We start from the raw sequence: 14,766 nt of genomic DNA on the forward strand, positions 1-14,766 counted from the left end.
GGGCCAGCCTGCCCGGCAGCAGCAGCAGCACACCGAGCAGCTCCATGGTCCTCCGGGCTCAGCGGGACCGCATCCTCACGGTGGCGCAGTGGTTAGCACTGTCGCCTCACAGCAAGAAGGGGCGTCCCAATGAACCTGGCTCATCCCGGTCGTCCTCCAGGTCCTTTCTGTGTGGAGTCGTATGTTCCTCCTGTGTCTGGGTCGGCACTCCGGGTTTCACATCATAAAGACATGCACTGCAGCTCCTCACCCCGGTTCGTATGGATGTGAATATGCTGCGGTGGGGAGGCCGTGGTAAGCTGATTGGGGAGGCTGTGCAGGCGCTGGGATTGGCTGCCACGCTTCCGTCAGTCTGCCCCAGGGCAGCTGTGGCTACTGATGTAGCTTACCACCACCGGGATGACTGTGTGTGTGACTACTGGACTCTGTAAAGCGACTTCGGGATGTCGGCATGCCTTGAGAAGCGCCATATAAATAAATTGATATTATTAGCTATTATTATGATTATAAGTACACCGAGGAGGGAGGCCGGCCGCCGGGCTACAGCATCCACACGCTCGGGTACCGGAAGAGGGGACACCGGGACATGTGACCGCCCCGTTAAAGAGATTATACTAAAGTGTATATTTGTCCCTGACTGGGTCATGGATAATGAATCATCTCACATGATGAAGAACTGGATTTCAGGCTGTCAAACTAAAACCAGCAGAAAAACCTCAAAGTGCAGAAAATCTGCAATCTGTGAACATATAGATAATAAAACATTATAGAGACACACACACACACATGCACATGCATATAATATTAATAATAATAATAATAATAATAGCGTGTTGGTATTACCATTCATCACTATCACTATAGCATCACGGTATACATCACTATCAATACTATACACTTACTATTCATCACTATACGCCACTATCACTATACATCACTATACGCTACATACTATTCATCACTCTAATTATATGCATCACTATCACACATATATCACCATATCATCACTATAATACTATTAAATATACATCACTATTACCATCGATTCATCACCTCACTTATATATCATTATCACTATAATTTATCTATCATCATATCATTACCATCACTATAATGTCATACGCTACTATACATCACTATCAATGATATATCACTATACATCACGTATCACTATTCATTACTATACATCACTATTCATCACTATTAATATACATCACTATTCATCACTAATACTATACATCGTCATCAATATACATCACCATCAATATACATCACTATTCATCACTATCAATATACATCAATTATCACTATCACTATACATCACTATCATCACCATACGTCATCATCACTATATCACCATCACTAATATCACTATACATCATCATCACCATATACATCACCACTAGCACGTACTATACAATCACTATCACGATTCATCACTATCACTATTCACATCACTCATCACCATCACTATACATCACTATACATCACTATCACTATACATCACTATCACTATACATCACTATCACTATACATCACTATCACTATACATCACTATCACTATACATCACTATCACTATTCATCACTATCACTATACATCACTATCACTATACATCACTATCACTATACATCACTATTCATCACTATACATCACTATCACTATACATCACTATCACTATACATCACTATCACTATTCATCACTATCACTATACATCACTATACATCACTATCACTATACATCACTATCACTATATGTCACGATCACTATACGTCACTATCACGATTCATCACTATCACATACATCACTATTCCCCTCACTATCACTTACTATCCAATCACTATCACTATACGTCACTATCACTATACGTCACGATCACTATACATCACTATTCATCACTATCACTATTCATCACTATCACTATACATCACTATACATCACTATCACTATACATCACTATCACTATACATCACTATCACTATACATCACTATTCATCACTATCACTATACATCACTATCACTATACATCACTATCACTATACATCACTATCACTATACATCACTATCACTATACATCACTATACGTCACTATCACTATACATCACTATCACTATACATCACTATCACTATACGTCACTATCACTATACATCACTATCACTATACATCACTATCACTATACATCACTATACATCACTATCACTATACATCACTATCACTATTCATCACTATCACTATACATCACTATCACTATACATCACTATCACTATACATCACTATCTCATCACTATCACTCATACATCACTATTCATATATACTCACTATCACTTATACATCACTATCTCCATTCATCACTATCCTAAACATCACTATAAACACTATCACTATACATCACTATCACTAATACCCTCACTATTCATCACTTCATCACATCACCTATCACTATACCCTCACTATACATCACTATCACTATTCATCACTATCATCACTAATAAAATCACCTAAACACTATACATCACTATCATTTCCATCACTATCCATCACTATCACTATACATCACTATACTATCACTATTCATCACTATCACTATACATCACTATCACTATACATCACTATACATCACTATCACTATACATCACTATCACTATACATCACTATCACTATACATCACTATTCATCACTATCACTATACATCACTATCACTATTCATCACTATCACTATACATCACTATTCATCACTATCACTATACATCACTATACATCACTATCACTATACATCACTATACATCACTATCACTATACATCACTATCACTATACATCACTATCACTATACATCACTATCACTATGTCACTATCACTATACATCACTATATGTCACTATCACTATACATCACAATCACTATACATCACTATAAACACTATTCATCACTATCACTATACCCTCACATCACTATACATCATACCCTCACTGTCACTATACATCACTAAACACATACATCACTATACATCACTATCACTATCACTATCAACATCACTATCATCACTATACTATCACATCACTATCTCACTATCACTATTCATCACTATCACTATTCATCACTCTCACTATACATCACTTTCACTATACATCACTATCACTATTCGTCACTATACATCACTATTCATCACTATTCATCACTATCACTATACATCACTATTCATCACTATCACTATACATCACTATTCATCACTATCACTATTCATCACTATCACTATACATCACTATCACTATACGTCACTATCACTATTCATCACTATCACTATTCATCACTATACATCACTATACATCACTATCACTATTCATCACTATTTACATACTCACTAAACACTATATCATCACTCATCACTATTTTTATCCCCCAATCACTATCACTATACATCACTATCCATCACTATCCATCACTATCACTATACATCACTATCCATCACTATTCATCACTATCACTATACATCACTATCACTATACATCACTATCACTATACATCACTCATCATACTCACTATCACTATACATCACTTCACTTTCATCACATTTATCACCTATACATCACTATACATTTACTATCACTATCACTATCACTATACATCACTCATCACTATCACTATACATCACTATCACTATACATCACTATCACTATCCCCTCACTATTCATCACTATTTAAAATCACATCACTATCATCACTATCACTAAACACATCACATCATCACTTATCACTATACATCACATCACTATACATCACTATACATCCGTCACTATCACATACATCACTATACATCACTATCACTATACATCACCCATCACTATACATCACTATCACATATTACATCACTATTTACTTCATCACTATCACTATACATCACTATCACTACATCACATCACATCACTATCACTAAAACACTAAACACTATTATCACTATCCACTCACTATCACTATTCATCACTATACATCACTATACATCACTATCACTATACATCACTCCCTCACTAAAACCCACATCACTATCACCTCACTATACATCACTATCACTGTCACTATCATCACTATTTACTATCACATACATCACTATACATCACTATCACTATACATCACTATCCATACATCACTATCATTAAAATCACTATTCATCACTATCACTATCATCACTATCACTATCATACTATCCACATCACATACATCACTATCCCATCACTATCATCACTATACATCACTATCACTATAACATTTACTTGCTACATCACTATACTCACTACATCACTATCACTATTCATCACTAACACTATACATCACGATCACTCTACATCACTATACATCACTATCACTATCATCACTATCACATACTATATCACTATCATCACTATCACACATACTTATAAAAATCACTTTTCACATATCTCACTAAAACATCACTATCATATCATCACTATCACATCACTATCACTTCACTATACTGTCACTATCACTATACATCACTATCACTATACCCCAAACACTATTCATCACTATCACTTTCATCACTAATCACTATAAACACTATACATCACTATCACTATACATCACTATCACTATTCACTATCACTATACCTTTACTATCTCACTATCACTATACGTCACTATCACTATACATCACTATCACTATACATCACAATCACTATTCATCACTATCACTATACATCACAATCACTATACATCACTATTCATCACTATCACTATACGTCACTATCACTATACGTCACTATCACTATACATCACTATACATCACTATCACTATACGTCACTATACGTCACTATACATCACTATACATCACTATCACTATACATCACTATACATCACTATCACTATACATCACTATCACTATTTACTATCACTGATCACACTATATTTCTCACTATACTATATCACTATCACTTATCACTATACATCACTATCACTATACATCACTATCACTATACATCACTATCACGATACATCACTATACATCACTATCACATACATCACCACCACATCACTATCACTTAATCACTATCACTTACATCACTTTACATCACTATCACTATACATCACTATCACATCATCACTATCACTATCATCACTATCACTATACATCACTAAACACTATTTACATCACTATACATCACTATCACTATCATCCACATCACTATATCACCACACTATACATCACTCATCACTGTCATCACTATCACTATACATCACTATCCATCACTATCACTATACATCACTTCATCACTATCACTATCATCACTATACATCACTTATCATCACTATCACTATAAAACATCACTTCACTATATCACTATTCATCACTTCACTATACATCACTTCACTATACATCACTATCACTATTTACTCCATACATCACTATACATCACTATCATCATATCACTATCATCACTATCACTATACATCACTTATATCATCACTATCACTATCATCACTTCACTATTCATCACCATCACTATACATCACTATCATCACTATCACTATACATCACTATCACTTATCACATCACTATTCACTATCACTATCATCACTATCCTATACCATCACATTCACTATCATCACTATCACTTTCTCACTATACATTTACCATCACTATACATCACTATCACTATATGTCACTATCACACATCACTATCACTATACATCACTATCACTATACATCACTATCACTATATGTCACTATCACTATACATCACTATCACTATACATCACTATCACTATACATCACTATCACTATACATCACTATACATCACTATACATCACTATCACTATACATCACTATCACTATACATCACAATCACTATCACTATACGTCACTATCACTATATCACTATCACTATACATCACTATCACTTTCATCACTATCACATCATCACCCTATGTCACTATCATCACTATCACTTTACTATCACTATCATACTATCACTATATCACTATACATCACTTCACTTTCATCACTATCACTATTCACTTAATTACCATCACTATCCCCTATATCACTATCACTATATATCACTATCACTATACATCACTATACATCACATCACTTAAAAATCACTTCACTATACATCCACCATCACTATACATCACCATCACTTCTCACTATCTATACATCCACATCCCCTATCATATCACTATCATCACTATCACTATACATCACTATCACTTCACATCACTTCACCATCATCACTATCACATACATACCATCACTAATCACTATACATCACTATCCTATACATCACTATCACTATTCATCACTATCACCATCACCATCACTATCTCACTATCACATCACTTACGTCACTTATCACTATCACTATCTCACATCACTATACATCACTATCACGTCATCATGTCACTATCACTATTCATCACTATCACTACATCACCATCACTAACATCACTAAACACTATACATCACTATCACTATCATCACATCACTATATCATCACATTTACTATCACATTCACTATCACATCACTGTCACTATACATCACTATCACTACATCACTATCACTATATCACTATCACTATCATCACTATCACTATCACTATATCACTATCATTATACATCACTATTCATCATACTATCACTATACATCACTATCACTATATCACTATCACTATATTCACTATCACTTACATCACACATCACTATACATCACAAACACTATTTTCATCACTATCACTATAATCCATCACTATCACCCTCACTATCACTATACAACCCTCACTTATCACTAAAACATCACTAATTTACTCACTCATCACTATATCACCTAATCACTATACATCCCCTATCCCCTACATCACATCACATTGTACTATTTTACTATCACTATCATCACTTCACTATCATCACTTCACTAATCACTCACATACATCACTATCACTTCATCACTATCACTATACATCACTTCACTATCATCACTATCACTATCACTATACATCAAATTAAACACTATCACATCACTATACATCACTATCCTAATACATTATTCACTATCATCACTATCACTATACATCACTATCACTGTATCACTACACTATCATCACTATCACTATTCATCACTATCACTTATTACATCACCCTACTCATGTACATCACTATCCGTCACTATCACATCACCTATCATCACTATCACTATACATCACCATCACTTACATCACTAAACCATCACATCACCTTATACATCACTTATACATCACTTATTCATCACTATCAAATATACATCACCATCACTTAATACATCACATCACTATTCACTATCACATCATCACTATACATCACTATCACTATACATCACTATCACTAACATCACTATCACTATTCTCACTATCACATCACTTCACTATCATCACTTCACATATCCTATCACTTATCCCTTTCTCACATCACATACTCACTATCACTATACATCACTATACGTCACTATCACTATACATCACTGTCACTATCACTTACATCACATCACTTACATCACACACTTTCACTATCACTATACATCACTATCGCTATACATCACTATCATTATACATCACTATCACTATTCATCACTATACATCACTATCGCTATACATCACTATCACTATTCATCACTATACATCACTATCACTATACATCCATCCATCCATACCACTCCATCACTTACTCCTTCACGACACATACACTTGACTCAACTTTCCTCCTATTCCACGCACTTCACCTAATCTACTTCCCACCACCCAATATAATCCATCTTCACCTATCCTACTCCTTCCTATCTCACTACCCAGTACTCATACCTCATTAAGTCAACATCCGAATCCTGCACCACCTTACTTACTTCCCTTTCGTCACACCTTTACTTTACTTTACTCCAAATCACGACCTCACTATACCCTTATTACTACTGCACTTGCCCCTCAAATCATCTTTGCCGTCGTATCATCCTCCTCCACTACCCTTATACATCTGAATTCATACCACACATACTATAAACTCCTTCGCTCACTACTCCTTCACAATGCAGCACATCACACCTTTCCTCACTCACCATCCATGTCATCTTTACGTCACTTTCACTGTCATACTTACTTCTCACTTCACCCTTCACACCTACAAACACTATCACATATGTCACTGTACTCACTTCATCGCATCACTATCACATATTTACATCACTATCACATATGTCCACATATCACGATCACTCTAGTCACTATCACTATATGTCACTATCACTTCATACTATCACTATACATCATCATTATACATCACTATCACCAAACATCATACATCACTATACATCACTATCACTATAATCACCATCACTATCCATCACATCAAAATCCATCACTATAATGCACTTTCACTATACATCACTATCACTATACTCCAATCACTATACATCACAATACATCACTATCACTACGTCACTATCACTTACATCACTTCACTATCATCACAATCACTATACATCACCATCACTATCCACATCACATCACTATACATCACTATCACATATCCATCACTTATGTCACCATCACTATCATCACTATAGCACACATATACCCTCACCTGTCACTATCGTCACTATCACTCAACATCACATCACATATTCACCCTCACTATCCCTCACCATTCATCACTATCACAAACACTATCACTATCTCACATACATCACTACATCACCATCACTATCATCACTAACATCACTTTCCCTCACCATTTACCATCACATCACTATCATCCCCTGTCCTATACATCACTATCCTATCTCCTGTCCTATTGTCCTTATCCCTGTCCCATCACTGTCATCTATCATATCCCCATTCCTGTCCTAATCACTGTCTACTCTTCCTGTCATGACCCTCACTTCCTATACATCACTTTTTTTCCCTCATCCTGTCCTTGCCTGTCCTCTATCTCCTTCTATTGTCCTCACTTCCTCACTTCCCTAGTCCCGTCCTCTTCGTCCCTATCCCTCCTTCCTTTGTCTCCTCACTTCCTCCTTCCTTTGTCCCTTTCCTTCTCCCTTTCCCCATTTGTCCTTCCCTTTTCCTGTCCCTATCTTTCCCTTCCCTTCTCACTTCCTTTGTCCTTCCCTTCCTCACTTCCTTCGTCCCTATTCCCTTCCTATCTCCTTCCCTTCTCCTTCCTTCTCCTTTCCCTCCTATCTCCTTCCCTTTCCTTCCCCTTCTCACTTTCCTTCTCCCATCTTTCTCCCTTTCCCTTCATCCTCCTTTCTCCTTACTTATGTCCCTTTCCCTTCTCCCTCACTTCTCACTTCCTTTGTCCCTTTTTCTAGACTTTACCAGTCGGTCCATGATCTCGTCCGTGGCGTCGTCCTGGGAGGCGGTCTCGTCTTCTTTGGCTCCAAACATCTGAGACGGACTCACCCGGCCGAGACCTGAGGACCAGAAGTAGAGCCAGAATCAGAACCCAAACCCCCAGAACCAGACTAAACAACGATAGAGCTGAGAGGACATGAAGAGGTTCTCTCTGAACCGACGACATCATTAAACCCTACCAGAGACACCATATCAAAACTACGGCTGAGGTCCTGGTTCTAGTCCTGGTTCTAGTCCTGGTTCTAGTCGGGGCTGGTTCTGAGGTCTGGCGCCTCGGGCCTCTATGGTCCACAGTCAGTCTGTCGGTGCTGATCAGCAGGTTCGTCATGTTCTCATGCTCCGCCTCCTGGCGCTCGCCTCTGCTGTCCTCTAGGACCTGTCCGTCTGATTTCTAAGGATCACAATGTCTCAGTCCATGTCCTGGATCACAGGAGGTTCTAACTGGTTCTCACAGACTGGTCTCTGGTTGGGACGAGAACCATGAGCTCTCTAACAAGGACACGGTTTGTCTGTCCTCATGCCTGTCCTCTGGCCTGTCCTCTTGTCTGTCCTCTAGTCTGTCCTCTAGTCTGTCCTCTAGTCTGTCCTCTAGTCTGTCCTCTAGTCTGTCCTCTGGTCTGTCCTCTAGTCTGTCCTCTAGTCTGTCCTCTAGTCTGTCCTCTAGTCTGTCCTCTAGTCTGTCCTCTTGTCTGTCCTCATGTCTGTCCTCATGTCTGTCCTCTGGCCTGTCCTCTTGTCTGTCCTCTAGTTTGTCCTCTGGTCTGTCCTCTTGTCTGTCCTCATGTCTGTCCTCTCTCCTCTGTCTCTCCTCATGTCTGTCCTCATGTCTGTCCTCTGTCTCCTCTGTCTCTCCTCATGTCTGTCCTCTGTCTCTACTCATGTCTCTCCTCATGTCTGTCCTCTGTCTCTACTCATGTCTGTCCTCTGTCTCTCCTCATGTCTGTCCTCTGTCTCTACTCATGTCTGTCCTCATGTCTGTCCTCTCTGTCTCTAGTCTGTCCTCTAGTCTGTCCTCTAGTCCGTCCTCATGTATGTCCTCTTGTCCTCTAGCCTGTCCTCATGTCTGTCCTCTGTCTCTCCTCATGTCTGTCCTCATGTCTGTCCTCTGTCTCCTCATGTCTCTCCTCATGTCTGTCCTCTGTCTCTACTCATGTCTGTCCTCATGTCTGTCCTCATGTCCTCGTGTATGTCCTCATGTCTGTCCTCATGTCTGTCCTCATGTCTGTCCTCTTGTCATCATGTATGTCCTCATGTCTGTCCTCTTGTCTCTCCTCTAGTCTGTCCTCTGGTCTGTCCTCTGGTCTGTCTTCTAGTCTGTCCTCTTGTCCGTCCTCATATATGTCCTCATGTCCGTCCTCATGTCTGTCCTCTTGTCCTCATGTCTGTCCTCTTGTCTGTCCTCATGTCTGTCCTCATGTTTATCCTCATGTCTATCCTCTTGTATGTCCTCATGTCTGTCCTCTTGTATGTCCTCTTGTCCATCCTCATGTATGTCCTCGTCTGTCCTCATGTATGTCCTCTTGTCCTCATGTATGTCCTCATGTCTGTCCTCTTGTCCTCATGTCTGTCCTCATGTCTGTCCTCTTGTATGTCCTCATGTCTGTCCTCTTGTCCTCATGTATGTCCTCTTGTCCTCATGTCTGTCCTCTTGTCCTCATGTCCGTCCTCATGTCTGTCCTCTTGTCCTCATGTCTGTCCTCTTGTCCTCATGTCTGTCCTCTTGTCCTCATGTCCGTCCCCTGCGTTACCTCGGTGATCATCTTGCCCCTGGTCTTGGTTCTCTCCCTGTGCGCGGCTCGTTTGAGCCTGAGGGTCAGGACCCGGTCTCTGGTGGTCCGGTACTCCAGAGAGAACTCACTGATGACCCGGCAGAAGCTGTTGACCCGGATGTCCCTCACGGAGGAGGCCGGCTGGCCCAGGAACAGCAGGAAGGAGTGGAACCTGGAGGAGGGGCTCATTCAGGTCCAGCAGGACTAACGGGTCTCAGGTGTCACTTTGGGGGGTCTCTATGGGGGGTCTCTACGGGGTCTGTCTCTACAGGGTCTCTACAGGGTCTCTACGGGGTCTGTCTCTACAGGGTCTCTACAGGGTCTCTACGGGGTCTGTCTTTAGAGGGTCTCTATGGGGTCTGTCTCTACAGGGTCTCTACGGGGTCTGTCTCTACAGGGTCTCTACGGGGTCTGTCTTTAGAGGGTCTCTATGGGGTCTGTCTCTACAGGGTCTCTATGGGGTCTGTCTCTACAGGGTCTCTACGGGGTCTGTCTTTACAGGGTCTCTACGGGGTCTGTCTTTACAGGGTCTCTACGGGGTCTGTCTCTACAGGGTCTCTACGGGGTCTGTCTTTAGAGGGTCTCTATGGGGTCTGTCTCTACAGGGTCTCTATGGGGTCTGTCTTTACAGGGTCTCTACAGGGTCTCTACGGGGTCTGTCTTTACAGGGTCTCTATGGGGTCTGTCTCTACAGGGTCTCTATGGGGTCTGTCTTTACAGGGTCTCTACAGGGTCTCTATGGGGTCTGTCTTTACAGGGTCTCTACGGGGTCTGTCTTTAGAGGGTCTCTATGGGGTCTGTCTCTACAGGGTCTCTATGGGGTCTGTCTTTACAGGGTCTCTACGGGGTCTGTCTCTACAGGGTCTCTACGGGGTCTGTCTCTTCAGGGTCTCTGGGGTCTGTCTTTACAGGGTCTCTATGGGGTCTGTCTCTACAGGGTCTCTACGGGGTCTGTCTTTACAGGGTCTCTACGGGGTCTGTCTCTACAGGGTCTCTATGGGGTCTGTCTCTTCAGGGTCTCTACAGGGTCTCTACGGGGTCTGTCTCTACAGGGTCTCTATGGGGTCTGTCTCTACAGGGTCTCTACGGGGTCTGTCTTTACAGGGTCTCTACGGGGTCTGTCTTTACAGGGTCTCTCTACGGGTCTGTCTCTACAGGGTCTCTACGGGTCTGTCTCTACAGGGGTCTCTCGGTCGTCTGTCTTACAGGGTCTCTACGGGTCTGTCTCTCAGGATCTCTATGGGGTCTGTCTCTACAGGGTCTCTACGGGGTCTGTCTTTACAGGGTCTCTACGGGGTCTGTCTTTACAGGGTCTCTACGGGGTCTGTCTCTACGGGGTCTGTCTCTACAGGGTCTCTATGGGGTCTGTCTCTACAGGGTCTTTACAGGGTCTCTATGGGGTCTGTCTCTACAGGATCTCTATGGGGTCTGTCTCTACAGGGTCTCTATGGGGTCTGTCTCTACAGGGTCTCTACGGGGTCTGTCTTTACAGGGTCTCTACGGGGTCTGTCTCTACAGGGTCTCTACGGGGTCTGTCTCTACAGGGTCTCTACGGGGTCTGTCTCTGGGTCTCACGGTCTGTCTCTACAGGGTCTCTTGGGGTCTGTCTCTACAGGGTCTCTATGGGTCTGTCTCTACAGGGTCTATGGGGTCTGTCTCTACAGGGTCTCTACGGGGTCTGTCTCTACAGGGTCTCTACGGGGTCTGTCTCTACAGGGTCTCTACGGGGTCTGTCTCTACAGGGTCTCTATGGGGTCTGTCTCTACAGGGTCTCTACGGGGTCTGTCTCTACAGGGTCTCTATGGGGTCTGTCTTTACAGGGTCTCTAGGGTCTGTCTCTCAGGGTCTCTCATGGGGTCTCTACGGTCTCAGGGTCTCATGGGTCACCTGTCCTCCTGTGCACCACCTTCAGGATGATGATCCTCTGGGTGCAGTCCTTCAGGAACTCCGTCAGCTTGTTCCTCAGCACCACCTTCATCTCGTGCTTGGTCACCAGCTTCAGGCTTTCCCATGATGCTTTGCAGCGTCTCTCCAGCTGCACCAGGTTCTCCGACAGCAGCTCAAAGTCCACCTGAGGAGAGCACCGCCCTCACAGGTCACCACGGCCACAGCCACCACGCAAAGGTCAAAGGTCACCAGTGTAAACTGTACTTTGGAGGAGCGCGTGATGGCGGGGACCTCCGAGTAGACGTCAGAGCATTCTGGGTAATTCTCCAGCAGCAGGCAGCAGGTGTGGTGCAGCAGAGTCTGACGGTGCACCGTGTCCTTCACCTGCACCACCTTCTCCAGGTAGGACAGCTCGAAGCCTTTGGCCTACACACACACACACACACACACACACACACACACACACACACACACACACACACACACACACACACACACACACACACACACACACACACACACACACACACACACACACACACACACACACACACACACACACGTTTATCTCCATCTGTCATCTCTCCCAGTACCTCCGGCCGGCCCTCACCTGGGAGCCGTTGAGGAAGTTCCCGATGGCGAGCAGCGTGGCGAGGATCCTCCTGAAGCTCTGATTGGAGGAGAGCTGCTCCATGCCCAGCTTCAGGTCGAACAGCGGCTCGGCGATCTCCTGGGAACAGACCCAGGATCAGTCTCCACGAGGAAACGCCACCGGCCCTCCTCCGCTCAGCTCCACACCGTGTGGCGTTCAGGGGCAGACATGTTCACGGGAACTCTAACTCATATTAAATGCGTGTCCTGTAGCTGTACGCATGGAGCTCTCAGGCCGGTCCAGGTCCTCCTGGTCCAGGTCCTGCAGGCCTCACCTTCTCCAGAGCCTCGTAGTTGAGCTTGAAGGCCCAGAGCTGCAGCCGGGGGGTCAGGGCGCTGATGGAGGCCAGGCTGAGCAGGAAGTGCTCAGCCGACCCCAGGGGGAGGTCGGGGTCGGCCAGCTGGGCGTCCTGGATCCGCTGCTTCTCCTCCTCTGTGGGGGTCATGGTCAGGATCTTCTGCTCGGGGCAGAGGGGGGTCAGTCTGGTCCAGGTCTTACTGGTGGTCTACTTTGATACACATTGGGACTTCCTGTGACCCTCCACTTCCTTCATCGTCAGGAAGTGCTCTCTACCCCTAGCCCCCGACAGGAAGTGCTCTCTACCTCTAGCCTCCGACAGGAAGTGCTCTCTACCTCTAGCCCCCGACAGGAAGTGCTCTCTACCTCTAGCCTCCGACAGGAAGTGCTCTCTACCTCGATCCCCCGACAGGAAGTGCTCTCTACCCCTAGCCTCCGACAGGAAGTGCTCTCTACCCCCCGACAGGAAGTGCTCTCTACCTCTAGCCCCCGACAGGAAGTGCTCTCTACCTCGATCCCCCGACAGGAAGTGCTCTCTACCTCTAGCCCCCGACAGGAAGTGCTCTCTACCTCTAGCCTCCGACAGGAAGTGCTCTCTACCTCTAGCCCCCGACAGGAAGTGCTCTCTACCCCTAGCCCCGACAGGAAGTGCTCTCTACCTCTAGCCCCCCGACAGGAAGTGCTCTCTACCTCTAGCCCCCGACAGGAAGTGCTCTCTACCTCGATCCCCCGACAGGAAGTGCTCTCACCTCATCCCCGACAGGAAGT

The 14,766-nt window shown here is 43.1% G+C and overlaps 1 protein-coding gene across 1 annotated transcript; it reads right to left on the reverse strand.

Moving 5' to 3' along the window:
* Positions 1 to 13,038: 13,038 nt before the first annotated feature.
* On the reverse strand, positions 13,039 to 14,177 carry LOC130193260 (FH1/FH2 domain-containing protein 1-like). Its single transcript, XM_056413709.1, has 4 exons — positions 13,976 to 14,177; positions 13,660 to 13,779; positions 13,314 to 13,475; positions 13,039 to 13,233 (listed from the first exon to the last, which is right to left on the reverse strand). The coding sequence occupies exons 1-4, from the start codon at positions 14,144 to 14,146 to the stop codon at positions 13,039 to 13,041; spliced, it is 648 nt and encodes a 215-aa protein (XP_056269684.1). The 5' UTR covers positions 14,147 to 14,177.
* Between the last annotated feature and the right edge of the window lie 589 nt (positions 14,178 to 14,766).

The sequence above is a fragment of the Pseudoliparis swirei genome, chromosome 4 (assembly GCF_029220125.1).
Source record: "Pseudoliparis swirei isolate HS2019 ecotype Mariana Trench chromosome 4, NWPU_hadal_v1, whole genome shotgun sequence".
Lineage (NCBI taxonomy): Eukaryota > Metazoa > Chordata > Actinopteri > Perciformes > Liparidae > Pseudoliparis > Pseudoliparis swirei.